The sequence below is a fragment of the Prinia subflava genome, chromosome 7 (genome assembly GCF_021018805.1).
Source record: "Prinia subflava isolate CZ2003 ecotype Zambia chromosome 7, Cam_Psub_1.2, whole genome shotgun sequence".
NCBI lineage: Eukaryota > Metazoa > Chordata > Aves > Passeriformes > Cisticolidae > Prinia > Prinia subflava.
Genome location: NC_086253.1, coordinates 429693 through 443153, shown reverse-complemented (window position 1 = coordinate 443153; position 13461 = coordinate 429693). Strand labels below are relative to the sequence as shown.

The window sequence follows — 13461 nt, the reverse complement described above, 5'->3', positions numbered from 1 at the left end:
TTTCCCCCTGTCCCCACACAGGCACCCCTTCCCCCGCGTGTTCAGCTCCTGCAGCAGGAGGCAGCTGGAGAACTACTTCCAGAAGGGAGGGGGAATGTGCCTCTTCAACCTGCCCGACACCAAGGACCTGGTGGTGGCTCGGAAATGCGGGAACGGCTTCCGCGAGGAGGGAGAGGACTGTGACTGCGGGGAGGTGGAGGTACAGGGCTCTGGGGGGGTACAGAGTGACACCCTGGGGATGGGGGTACAGAGTAACCCCCTTGGGGATGCAGGTACAGAGGGATCCTCTTGCAGCCCACCTCAGCTGAGGGAATTCCTGCACAGGGCATTTTCAAAGGAAGGGTTTGCTGTCACCACAGGGACTCCGTCCCAAGCACTTTTCCCAGTTTCCCCTTCCTGAATCCATTGATCCCAGTCCTGACTTTCTCCTTGACTTTTCTCTTGAGTGCCCAGTTCTTCCTCATGCCCTCCGTGCCTCAGTTTCCCCACTTGCAGGATGAGGAGGGCAATGCTGTGATGGGTGCAGAAGGGGCTGAGGGCAGCGTTGGGGAAGGGATGGAACCATTGCCCATGGAGTTCTCCTCTCCACGCAGGAATGCACCAATCCCTGCTGCAACGCTCACAACTGCACACTCAAGGAGGGGGCCCAGTGTGCCCACGGCGACTGCTGCCACAGCTGCAAGGTGGGACTGCACCCTGCCCACCCTGTGCCCACCCTGTCCCACCCTGTGCCCACCCTGTGCCCACCCTGTGCCCATGGTGGAGACCCAGCCCTGCCATTCCTGTGGGACTCCTGTGCTGCTTGTCCATCAGGTCACACTCCCTGTGGCCCATGAGCAGGGTTCATGTGTAACCTTGTGTCTGCAGGAGAATCATGGAACGGGCTGGGTGGGAAGGGAGCCCAAAGCCCATCCAGGGCCACCCCTGCCATGGCAGGGACACTTCCACTGTCCCAAGGGGCTCCAAACTCTGTCCAGCCTGGCCTTGGGCACTGCCAGGGATCCAGGGGCAGCCACAGCTGCTCTGGGCACCCTGTGCCAGGGCCTGCCCACCCTGCCAGGAACAATTCCTGCCCAGTGTCCCATCCATCCCTGCCCTCTGGCAGGGGAAGCCATTCCCTGTGTCCTGTCCCTCCAGGCCCTTTCCCAAGCCCCTCTCCGGGAGAATTCCCTCTGGCAGCTTTGATGCCCAGCTGAGGAATGTGTCCCCACACCCCGACAGCCCCAGCAGTCTCACGGGGGATGTGTGAGGTGTTTGCAGCCGCCAGCAGCGGCAGTGCCAGGCTGTCCTGGCTCCGTGCCGACGTTCCGTGTCCCCGCAGCTGAAGGCGGCAGGGACGATGTGCCGGGAGGCGGCGGGATCCTGCGACCTCCCCGAGTACTGCACGGGCGCCTCTCCCTACTGCCCGGCCAACGTGTACCTGCTGGACGGCTCGTCCTGCGCGCGCGGCCAGGCCTACTGCAGCACCGGCATGTGCATGACACACCAGCAGCAGTGCGTGCAGCTCTGGGGGCCAGGTCAGTGCTGCCCTCCGTGCTGGCTCCCTGTGCTGGCTCCCCGTGGGGCTGCGGGTGTGGATGGAGGGGCTGGCACAGGGTGCCCAGAGCAGCTGTGGCTGCCCCTGGATCCCTGGCAGTGCCCAAGGCCAGGTTGGACACTGGGGCTGGAGCAGCCTGGGACAGTGGGAGGTGTCCCTGCCATGGCAGGGGTGGCACTGGGTGGGCTTTAAGGTCTCTTCCAACCCATTCCATGACCAAAATCCTCCACAAGACTCCAGAAAAAAGAGTTTCATTCCTCCTGTCCTGGCCTGGCACCCACAGCAGCAGCTCTTGGGAGACCTTTCCACGGTGTGTTCCCCATGAGCACCCCACTGCTGCTCTGCTGTGGGGACTCCTGCCTGTGCCTGTGCTCCAGGAGCCCTCCCCTGTGTGCAGGCGCGTGGCCGGCGCCGGATGCGTGTTTCCAGGACGTGAACATGGCTGGGAACACCTACGGCAACTGCGGCAAGGACAGCCAGGGCCGCTACGTCAAGTGTGACAAGAGGTGGGTGCGGTGAGCGCCGGGGGCCCCGTGTGCCCTCCCGCACACAGCTGCCCCTGCCACCCCTGCCAGGGACGGGAGGGCACCTTGGGACAGCCCTGTGTGGTACCAAGGAAGCCACCAGGTCCTTCCTGGGCTCTGTCCCCATCGCTGCCGGGAGGTTGGACTTGGTGTTCTCCAGGTCTCTTCCAGCCTAAGCAATCCTGTGGTTCTGTTGTCGCACCACAAACTCCTCCCAGCCCAGCCCGATGGAAAATCAAACTGGTGCCAGGTGGAGATGCTTTTTGGGAGTGTGTGCTCCCCGGTATTCCCGGTGATTCCAGGGATGTTAGAGCCTCCCCCTGCCCCTGGCTGTTCCCCTCCATCACTTCTGTGCTGTGTCACGAGGGGGGCGATCTCTGTGACCCCAGTCCCGGTTTGGCTGGGTTGCACGTGGCTGATAAACAAGATGGGTACGATGGATAGAGATAGGATTGAATGTATCTGACTGCAGGCAGCACCCAAAGATGAGGAGCGTGGTTAGCCTGGCATTTTATGGGGTTTTATCTGGGGCAGGTGTCCAAACATGGTTACAGGGCAGGGGCTTGACCTTATAAGTCTAAAGTCTTGAACTAAGGGGGCTCACTCTATTAGCATCTTCCTAATGTCCCACCTCCCAGGGTCTCAGATTTATTCCCTCCGTGTAGGGAACCTGGGCTAAGCTTTGACCTGTCCCAGGGAATTGGCTCCCACAGTGCTGTCCGTGCTTTAACCTGCTGAGCCTCCCCAGCGTGGCCGTGAATTCAGTGGGACTGATCCCTGTGGGAGGGTGAGGGGCGCGCCCCGTGCCCCAGCTCCCCTCGGCCGTGCCGCTGCAGGGATGCCATGTGTGGGAAGATCCAGTGCCAGAGCTCTGCCAAGAAGCCGCAGGGGACCAACACGGTGTCCATCGACACCACGATCCGCCTCAAGGGCCGCGAGGTCAAGTGCCGCGGCACCTTCGTCTACAGCGCCAAGGACGACCAGGAGGACCTGTCCGACCCCGGGCTGGTGCTGACGGGCACCAAGTGCGGAGACGGGATGGTGAGTGCCCCTTCCCTCTGCCCCGGCTTGGAAGGACAGGGGGCTGCAGGGACAGCTGGGGCTCGCCTTGGAATGGAGAATGTAAACTCCTTCCCCCTGAATTGTTATAGTTCTGAAATTAAGGGGCTCCCAGGCAAAGGTGTGGGAATAGGAGTAACAGTTCTTTACTGGGAATATTAAAAATACAAATATAGCACAAAAAACAAGCAAACAAAAAAAAATCCTAGAAACCCTGACAGAGATAAGACCTGACCCCCTGTTGGTCAGGATGTTGGGGGCAGTCCAGATAAATCCTCCTGCAGTGCAGCTTTGGCTCTGTGGGAGCAGAGGTGATCCTGGAGCAGGGGCAGTTTCCTCTGAAGGTGCAGTGGGGTGAGATGGGGCTGGTGTTCCTCTGGGAATGCAGAGCACACAGGCTGTGCTGGGCTCTGAATGCCAGGGTTTATCCAGCTGGGAATGCAGTGCACACAGGCTGTGCTGGGCTCTGAATGCCAGGGTTTATCCAGGTGGGAATGCAGTGCACACAGGCTGTGCTGGGCTCTGAATGCCAGGGTTTATCCAGGTGGGAATGCAGAGCACACAGGCTGTGCTGGGCTCTGAATGCCAGGGTTTATCCAGGTGGGAATGCCGGGCTCCTCCCCTGGGTGCAGCATCTCCCATGGATGATGGAATTGGATCAGCCCTGCAGGGAGCCTCGATGGCCCATGGACAGCCCTGGAGGGAGGATGGGTCCTGGAAGGGATAAAGAACCCTGCCCCAGCTGGTTTAACAGCTGCCCATGAACAGCAGAGATCCCCTGGAGGGAGGATGGGTCCTGGAAGGGATAAAGAACCCTGCCCCAGCTGGTTTTAACAGCTGCCCATGGACAGAAGGCACCTGTCCCCTCCCCCTGGAGGTTTGAGGAGTGGTTATACAAGAGAAAAAGAAAACACTTCCCCAGCCAAATTGTTCTCTCTGCCCTCTAAGCATCTTCAAATCAGTTCAGAGTGGAGCAACCCCAGCGGGAATTGCCCCGGGATTTGATGGATTCATGGCACTCCTATGAAGAGATTGTTTCCCAGAGGAAACAGATCTCTGCCAGGAATCAACGTGACAAATCCAGTGCTAACTGGGAATTGGTCTCTGCAGCCCCTGCATTTCCAAGCACTTTAGAGGGGGTCAGTTGAGCTGAGAGAGGGCAGAGGCTGGCGGAGGACAGGAAGGAGGGATGTGTTCCAGAGAGATTTGGCTGTGGACACACAGCTTTCCCTGTTTGGCATTTTAACAGTGACATTTTCATTGGGAAGGCCAAAACTGTGACATTTTCATGAGGAAATATGGTCACTTTTGAAATCCAGCATTGTTTGTTCTGGCCACTGCCTGGGTTTTAGGGCCAAATGGGAAATGGTTTCTCCAGGAGCTGGCAGGTGGGCTGTGTGTGGAGGGGGCTGCGAGTGGTGGTGGTTGGGCTCTGCTGAGCCATCCTGGATAGGGAATGGGAGGGGAATCCATGGACTGGAACAATGCAATTTCACCACCCTGCGCTTTCCAACCCTCAAATCCTCTGGAGAACCCCCAGCAGTGCCACCAGTGCCCTGTCCCGGGTCTGAGGCAGCCCCCGTGTCCCTGCAGGTGTGCAAGGACCGCCGGTGCCAGAACGCATCCCTGTTTGAGCTGGAGAAGTGCGTGTCCCGCTGCCACGGCCACGGGGTGAGCACTGCTGCAGGGAACTGAGGGCAGGGCTTGGGGCCAGACCCAGCGTGTCCCACAGGGACGGGCCTGGGACCCAGGGGGGCTCTGCCTTTCAGACCTGTCCCATGCGGCAGCTCCAGGTGGGGCTGGGCTCTTCGCTCACCCGTGTCCAAGTGAGAGGAAGAAGATGGTTTGTGGTGGAAGGACCACCTGCAAAATTTGGATCAGGGTCTGGTTTGAGCTGGAGCGTGTTTGGAGCTCAGAGCAGGTGCCTGCGAGGAAAACAAGAGCTGGAAAGAGAACTGGGACAGCAGAAAGGCAGGGAAATGGTTCAGGGAGTGGGAGGAGACACTGCTCTCAAAGCTGAGAGGTTACAGAGGTCTGAGCTCTGTGGAGTGCAGGGCTTTGTCAGATGAGGCAACAGAAACTGCTGTGGGAATTCCTGCTGGGTTATGGAAGGGATGTGAAAGATAAAACATCTATTTACCCTTTTGTGACTGGTAAAACATCCACATCTGCCCTTTGTTCTGCCCAGCATGGTTAAGGCTCTCAGAGCTTAACTCGGAGTTGGTCAGCCGGGAGAGAGGGCTCTGGGGAGACCTTCAGGACTAAAAGGGGCTGATGAAAAAGAGGGAGAGTGACTTTTTACCAGGGCAGATAGTGACAGGACCAGGGGGAATGGCTTCAGACTGAGAGAAGAGATGTAGATGGGATATTGGAAAGGAATTGTTCCCTGGCAGGGTGGGCAGCCCTGGCACAGCTGTGGCTGCCCCTGGATCCCTGGCAGTGCCCAAGGCCAGGCTGGACACTGGGGCTGGAGCAGCCTGGGGCAGTGGGAAGTGCCCCTGCCATGGCAGGGGTGGCACTGGGTGAGCTTCAAGGTCCCTTCCAACCCAAACCATTCTGTGGTGTCCAAGGGGGAGCACTGTCAGGGGTGAAGCTTCTTCAGCGCAGACTTCTGTCACCATCTGTCCCTTCCCTGCCCTACCACCATTTCCACACATCCCTGGTGGTGTCCAGCCCTCTCCTCTGTCCCCAGGTCTGCAACAGCAACAAGAACTGTCACTGTGACCCCGGCTGGGCGCCGCCGTTCTGCGAGAAGCCGGGGCTGGGTGGCAGCGTGGACAGCGGCCCCGTGCAGAGCCACAGTGAGTCCCGGCGTGTCCCCGTGCCCTGCGGTGCTCCTGGGCTGTGGCGGTGCCAGGGGAGGGCTGGGTGCTTCCAGAGGGGCTGGGGGGCCTCTTCAGGCAGCCCGTGCCCAGCTCTGGCTGGCTGGTGGCCACCCATTGCCATCAGAGGCCACGGAGGGCCGGTTCCCTTCCTGGAGCTGTGACCAGCAGGGATGTCCCCAGCTCGGGTGACCAGGAACAGGCAGATGGGGTCACCACTTCCACCGAGCACAGCCAGGGGCTGGTGGCTGTCCCAGCCCCTCACTCATCCCTGTGCTTCCCCCGCCAGCCCACGAATCCATCCTGATTGCCCTGCTCGTCATCTTCCTCTTCCTCCTGCCCGCGCTGACGCTCAGCATCTACTACTGGTACCGGCGGGAGAACTCCCTCCTGCACAGGTGGATCAAGGAGAGCAGGCACAGGAGCCCGCAGCCCTGCAGGTGTGTGGGGCACCCGCAGCCTCCCCTCCCCAGCACCCCTGCAGCCTGGCACTGCATCCCCAGCACCACTGCAGCCGGGCGCTGCATCCCCAGCACCACTGCAGCCTGGCACTGCATCCCCAGCACCCCTGCATCCCCAGCACCACTGCAGCCTGGCACTGCATCCCCAGCACCCCTGCATCCCCAGCACCACTGCAGCCGGGCGCTGCATCCCCAGCACCACTGCAGCCAGGCACTGCATCCCCAGCACCACTGCAGCCTGGCACTGCATCCCCAGCACCCCTGCATCCCCAGCACCACTGCAGCCGGGCGCTGCATCCCCAGCACCACTGCAGCCAGGCACTGCATCCCCAGCACCACTGCAGCCTGGCACTGCATCCCCAGCACCACTGCAGCTGGACGCTGCATCCCCAGCACCCCTGCAGCCCCAGCACCACTGCAGCCCCAGCACCACTGCAGCTGGGCACTGCATCCCCAGCACCACTGCAGCTGGGCACTGCAGCCGGGCACTGCTTCCACCCAGCCTGGCTGGGACGGGGGCAGCCGGGCTGCACAGGCCCTGCTTGCTGTGAGACCTGGGCTGGAGGCTGAACAGCCTTGTCCTGGGGAATCCAAGGCTCTGGAAAATTCCCTGGAGGACAGGAAAGGTCCTCTGGACAGGACACTCCCAGCGAGTGGGGAAGGTGGCCTGGCATCAAGGAGAATTCTCATTCCTTGCAGGCTGCCTGTCACACACTGACCATCCCTGCCCCTGTCACACACTGACCATCCCTGCCCCTGTCACACACTGACCATCCCTGTGCCCAGACTGACCATCCCTGCCCCTGTCACACACTGACCATCCCTGTGCCCAGACTGACCGTCCCTGTGCCCACACTGACCATCCCTGCCCCTGTCACACACTGACCATCCCTGCCCCTGTCACACACTGACCATCCCTGCTCCCCAGCAGTGAGGCTGGCTGTTAATGAGGTGTTAATTGAGACAGGAGCTGATGGGCAGCATTTTCCAGCTGGTGCTCCCCTGTTTGCTTTATTTTGCCATGTCTCTAATCCCCAGCAGGAGCAAATCCATCGGTCGGCAGTCGAGCAGTGCCCACCCCAAAGGTGCTTTCACCCTGAGGAACATTTCAGCCTCCAGCCACCCCACCAAGGTCAGTGGTAACTCACCAAGGTCATTGGTAACTCACTAAAGGAGTGGTAACTCACCAAGGTCAGTGGTAACTCAGCTGCCAGGTTTGTTTTCCCTGCTGGGATGTAAAGCCTGTGGATATCACCTCTGCTCCCAGGAGCTGGGCAAGCCCTGGTGCCCTGTGCTGGTCCTGCCTCTTGTCTGCCCTGAGCCCATGGCCAGGTGTGCCCATCCCTCCTAAAACTGAGTTTGTTGAGCTCAGACTCCTCTGGTGATCACCAGGAGCCTCCACTGGGAAATTTCCCACGTGGACAAGGGATAGATGGGAGTGAGGGATGATCACAGCCTGTGTTGAGGGGGGGGAGGTATTTTCTGATGCTAAAGAGCCCAAAATTCAAACAAAGTTGGTCTTTGGCTTTGTAGTTTGATTTGTGGTGTCCTGTTCTTCCTCCTTGGGTCCTTGCCCTTGGCTCCTGCAGGTTTGGTTATTCCTTCATTTGGTATTCCCTCATTTTCCAGAAGTTCTTTTATTTATCCTGTACAACACTTCAGTGAATTTTTAACTTTTAACCTTCACTGGTGCTTTTTGAGCCCCAGGGCTGAATTTAGGAAGAATTCAGGTTTTTTGGATGGTGTCTCCCATCTGCTGGAAATCTGCTGTGGATTCACCAGAGCTGACCCTGCTCTGGATCTCCAGCACCTCCCTCCCCCCGTGCGTTCTCACGGGGTTAGTGAGGAGCAAACACAGAATCACGGAGTCAGGAGGGTTGGAAATGCCCTCCAATGTCCACACCTAAGATCATCAAATCCAACCATCAACACTGCCAGGCTCACCACTGAACACGTCCGGCTTTTTGGGGCTGGTAGCAGTGGTGGTCCCAGAGAGAGGTCCCAGTGGTGCTCCTGCAGCTCCCTGGAACCCCGGCCTTGAGGGGTTCGTGCTGTTCAGGCAATCCCAGCCCCGGGATGTCCCCAGCTCTGCTCCTCTCTCCTGCAGGGCGCAGGGACCGCGTTCCTCCCCAGGCCCGGCGCTGCCCCGCCCGGCTCTCAGCCCATCAACGTCGTGCACCCCCTGCGCCCGGCTCCCCACGCCATCCCCGCCCGCCCCAGGGACCCCAAACCCGCCAGGCCCCCTCCCCCAGCCGGCAAATCCCCCCTGCTGCCCTCCAAAGCCGGCGCCTCCCAGGCCAAGCTCCCACCTCCGAGGAAACCTCTTCCCTGCAGCCCCGTGAGGAGCCCACAGGTGAGCGGCACCGCCGGGCCCTGCTCCTGCCAGCCCCGGGGGGACCCCTGGGCTTTGGGGTGCCTTTGGGCTGGCTTTGGGATGGGCTTTGGGCAGGCTTTGGGATGGGCTTTGGGATGGGCTTTGGGCTGGCTTTGGGCTGGCTTTGGGCTGGACTCTGGGCTGCCTTTGGGCTGCCTCTGGGCTGCCTTTGGGCAGGGCTCTGTTATGGGGCTGTCACAGCACCCCGAGGGCCGGACCCATTCTAACATTGCAGGAAGCCCATTGGATCTGAGGATTTTTGGGTGCTGTTCTGAGGCGTCTCAGCTCTGCAGCGGGAGGGAGGCTTGCAGGGGCTCCCTGGACGCTCCTGTAAGGGTTTTGTCTCTCCCCGTGCCCTCTGTGGTGCCAGGTGGTCCCAAAGCACCAACCCCCGCGCCGGCCACTGCCGGGGAGTCCCCTGCTGGCCAAGGAGCTGCCCCCTGCCCACGGACAGACCCTGCTGGTCATGGTCCCCCCTACCAACTTCAAGGTGTCCAGCGGCTCCAGCCACCCCACAAGGCCGTTAAAGTGAGTGGGGGACAAGCTGGGGGTCCCCCACATCGGGGTCCAGCTGGTGGGGTGGTGGGGAGGGGGCTGCTGGGGAGGGCCATCCCAGAGGGCCATCCCAGAGGGCCATCCCAAAGGGAATTCCCAAAGGGCCATCCCAGAGGGCCATCCCAAAGGGAATTCCCAAAGGGCCATCCCAGAGGGCCATCCCAAAGGGCCATCCCAAAGGGCCGCAGCCATGGCTCCACCCCGCAGGTGTGGCCCAGACTGGCACAGGGTGACCCAGGGTGGTGACAGGGCCGGGATGAGGGAGATCCACCCCGCCCGTGGGGAGAGCCCCTGGCCTCCAGAGCCTGCAGGGAGCTGTTGGGGTGCTGGGGGATGAGGGAGGGAAGGGACGGACGCTGATGTTCTCTCCCTTTCCTCCCTGCAGACCGATGCCACCTCAAAGGTGAGTAGAGAACACTCCCTGACCCCTGGGGGGGCCTTTGGGTAAGCACTGGGCTGGGAAATGGGGTCAATCCACCTTCCCAGGGCTCCTGGATGAGCAGGACGTGGTCCCTCTGGGCACCCTGCAAGGGCTGGGGCACCTGTGTCCCAGGGAACGGAGGATGTGGGGTTTTCCAGCTGGGAGATCAACTCCAAGTCCTTTGCAGTGTCACTCCTGCTCCCAGCTCTTCTGCACTGCTGGGACCTCTGGGTATGGGGCGATGGAGCCTCAGGGATCCACTCCTGCCAGCCAGACCCGGGGGCCATATCCAAGGAGGAATTCCTGAGCTGGGGAAGGTGGTGGTGGAGCTGGTGGATGCCTGGTGCCTGCACTCAAACCAGTGGTCTCCTTTCTCTTTCCTCTTGCTCCAGGCCAGTCCCAGCCATCAAACTCCAATCCACCTCCTTCTCCTCTAAGAAGTGACAGTCCCAGGACACCTGACCCACCCTTCCTGAGCTGGCTCTCCTGATTTGCACTGCTGTGGCCACAGGGCTCCCCTGTTCCTCTTGTTTTCGTAACCCTTTTGATACCAGAGGACTATTTTTGTAAGACAGAATTTGTATTCAGCACACTAACTGTAGAGTGGGGGTGGAGAGGGGACATTGGGACCAGGCTGAACCGGGGCTTGGTTGGAGGTGGGGTCTCCCTGACGGAGATCCCACCACAGCTCTTGGCACTGCTGCCTGGCCAATCTCCCTCCCAGCTTTAGTTCCTTTGGACATTGCACATGGGCTGGAGTGGCCCGGGGCAGGTGAACATCCCCACCCGTGGAAGATGCTGGTGACAGTGTGGTGTCCTCGTAGCTACCTCCTCCTTCTCCTGCAGGCCTGGTGAGCCCCCGCCGCTGCCAGTGCAGCTCCAGCCTGGGCACCGGCCCGGGGAGACGCTTGCCATGACAGAAACGTGGTGCCCAGTTTGGTCTGGGCCACGCAGTGCTGGGACATTCCCACGAAGGATCCGAGTTCTCAGGCTGCTCCTGACCTCCTGTCCGATTGCACAAGGAAAGCGGTGACGGTCCCGGGGTCCCCTGGAAGGAGAAACTGTCTGGGAATGTTGAGTGCCCCGAGGGCCGGTGGCAGCTGCTTCCCAGGGTGCTTCTGAGGGGTTCGGGAGCCCTCACAGCGCTGCCTGTTCCCTGTTCCCTGCTCCTGGCCCAGCCCAGCAGTGGCTCCGGGAGCCGCTCACGCTCCCCTGTCCAAGGGGAAGGAGCTGCACGCCGGGAGCAAGAGCAGGGAAACTCCTGCCCGTGTCATTGGCTTGTCCCGAGCCTTGGCCAAGCCACTGCATTTCTCTGTGCCTCAGGCCCCCTGCCGGGGGCGTTTCCTACCTCACAGGGCTGTTGTGAGGTTTGACAAAGGGATTCTTGGAAGGGCCTCCCAACCCTCCTCCCAAGGTGCTGTTGACCTGCACAGTTTGTGCCACTTTCCTGTGACTTGACCTGCGGCTCAATCAGGGTCTGAAATAACAACAAAGACTGAAAAGTCCCCCGGCTCCTCTGGCTCTTTTCTCTTCTGGCTCCCTGTCCCCTTCAGACACCAGGGGATCTCAGGGCTCTGGCCACGCCAGGGGTCCTGTAAAGCTGGGCTCCAGCTGTGTGTGAGCTGTCAGCTACCTCCCCTCTGACCTGGGAAAAACCCTCTGGGGATGTGTCCAGCCATGGTGTAGGTCCAGGGTGACCCTCAGGCAGCTGCTCTGGTGTTTCACTGTCCCCAGTGTCACAGGACAGGTGACTGCAGGTTAACCCAAGCTGTCCTTACCCTCGGGCTTTGTTTTGAAGTTGCTGGTCTCACACCTGGGTCTCCCTGACACACCTTCAGGAGGAATTTCTCCATGGAAGGGCTGGTCAGGCATTGGAAGGGCTGCCCAGGGAGGTTTGGAGTGCCCATCCCTGGAGGTGTCCAGGGAAGGCCTGGATGTGGCACTCAGGGCTGGGGACAAAGGGGGATTGGGCACAGCTGGGACTCTGTGACCTTGGAGGGTTTACCCAAGCTAAATGATTCTGGGGTTCTGTGATCCCTGGTACCTCCATATCTTTCTTGGTTCATGGATGTGCAGCTGGGATGAAGGATCCCACATCTCCTCTTACTCTGCTAACAAAATCAGAAAACCAGTGTCGTCGAGGTTGGAAGGGACCTCTCGAGATCATCCCCAGATGAACTCCAGCACAGGATCATTGAACTGATCCCTGAACATTCCCAAAGTCCCATTTTTGGGGGGATCTCCCAAGGACTTCTGACATGGTCAGACTCCAGGAAGAGCCCGTGGAGGTGCTGGAGAGGGAGCCCTGCTCCTGTGGCTGTCATTCCTTCCCCAGGGCAGGGGCTAGCAGGGGGTTAAACATCAGCAGAGGGTTGGCACAAGTCCCTGCAGCGATGAAGTGATGGCAAAAAACCTCTCTCAAGGACCAGACCGTTCATCTTAATGACAGAGTGAGGGGTGGCAGTGCTGAGGTCACAAGCCCTGAGGGACAAGGCCCTGACTGATCCCATCGAGCTGGGGCTGCGTCCCTGGGCTCGGACTGTCACTCTTCAGTGGCACCATCCTGGCCATCACAGCCCCTTCATCTGCCCCTGGTGGGGAGGGGGGTGGGCAGTGCCCCCTGCACGCTGCCCAGGCTCCTCAGGCACTGCAGGGTGGGTCACACCTCTGGGGCTCACATCTGGAGAGGTGAGCAGTGCCTCAGGGCACTGCCCAGGCTCCTCAGGCACTGCAGGGTGGGTCACACCTCTGGGGCTCACATCTGGAGAGGTGAGCAGTGCCTCAGGGCACTGCCCAGGCTCCTCAGGCACTGCAGGGTGGTCACACCTCTGGGGCTCAGGCTGAGCTGTTCAGGGGGGCACAGATCCCCCTCGGGGCTGCCCCGGGCTCTGCTCAGCTGCGCACCCGGAGGCGCGGTGTCCCTGCCGCACGGTGTCCCCAGGTGTCCCCTGGTGTCCCCAGGTGTCCCCAGGTGTGCGGTGGGTGTGTCCGTCCGGGGCACTCACACACCTGAGGCTGGCGGGGCTCGGGCGGGGCTCGGGGCGGGTTTGGGCGGGTCGGGCGGCGCTAGATGGCAGCAGAGGGCCACGAATGCTCTGCTGAGCTTCCTCCGAACTGCTGGCACTTCCAGGGAGCGGGTCCTGGAGTGCAGCTCTTCTCCTTGATCCTTCTCCCCTGCCCCATCATTTACAAACCCATTAAAGCCGTCAGCTGGGCGTGAAAGCTGCTGAGTGCTCCTGATGGCTCCTCCAGCTCCCAGTTTGTCTCTGTGGACCTTTTCTCTTATCAGGTGGAATATCTGAAAGGCTGGGAGAGCTGGGAATGTTCCCCTGGAGAAGGGAAGGCTCCAGGGAGAGCTGCAGAGGGACTGGGGACAAGGGATGGAGGGACAGGACACAGGGAATGGCTCCCACTGCCAGAGGGCAGGGCTGGATGGGATCTTGGCAGGAATTGTTCCCTGGCAGGGTGGGCAGGCCCTGGCACAGGTGCCCAGAGCAGCTGTGGCTGCCCCTGGATCCCTGGGAGTGCCCCAGGCCAGGCTGGACACTGGGGCTGGAGCAGCCTGGGACAGTGGGAGGTGTCCCTGCCCATGGCAGGGGGGCACTGGGTGTGCTCTGAGGTCCCTTCCCTCCCAGACCATTCCATGGTTCTGTGGCTGCCCCTCTTTGGCCATTCAGGGCTCTCTGTCACCCACCACAACCCCCGTGA

General features: G+C 60.7%; 1 protein-coding gene across 7 annotated transcripts in view; it reads left to right on the top strand.

Moving 5' to 3' along the window:
• Positions 1-11258, top strand: part of LOC134552550 (disintegrin and metalloproteinase domain-containing protein 33-like) — a 29720-nt gene extending 18462 nt beyond the window's left edge. For 2 of the 7 annotated variants that reach the window (XM_063401228.1, XM_063401232.1), the window contains 13 exons: positions 22-199; positions 594-683; positions 1322-1517; positions 1935-2043; positions 2898-3102; positions 4714-4791; positions 5813-5921; positions 6232-6382; positions 7445-7535; positions 8511-8756; positions 9148-9305; positions 9718-9735; positions 10146-11258. In XM_063401228.1, the coding sequence (XP_063257298.1) occupies positions 22-199; positions 594-683; positions 1322-1517; positions 1935-2043; positions 2898-3102; positions 4714-4791; positions 5813-5921; positions 6232-6382; positions 7445-7535; positions 8511-8756; positions 9148-9305; positions 9718-9735; positions 10146-10197 (1681 nt within the window). In that variant the 3' untranslated portion in view covers positions 10198-11258. Of the gene's footprint in view, positions 1-21; positions 200-593; positions 684-1321; positions 1518-1934; positions 2044-2897; positions 3103-4713; positions 4792-5812; positions 5922-6231; positions 6383-7441; positions 7536-8510; positions 8757-9147; positions 9306-9717; positions 9736-10145 lie in introns of those variants that run through there. The other 5 variants (XM_063401227.1, XM_063401231.1, XM_063401230.1 and 2 more) reach the window with 4 other exon arrangements.
• The last annotated feature ends 2203 nt before the right edge of the window (positions 11259-13461 follow it).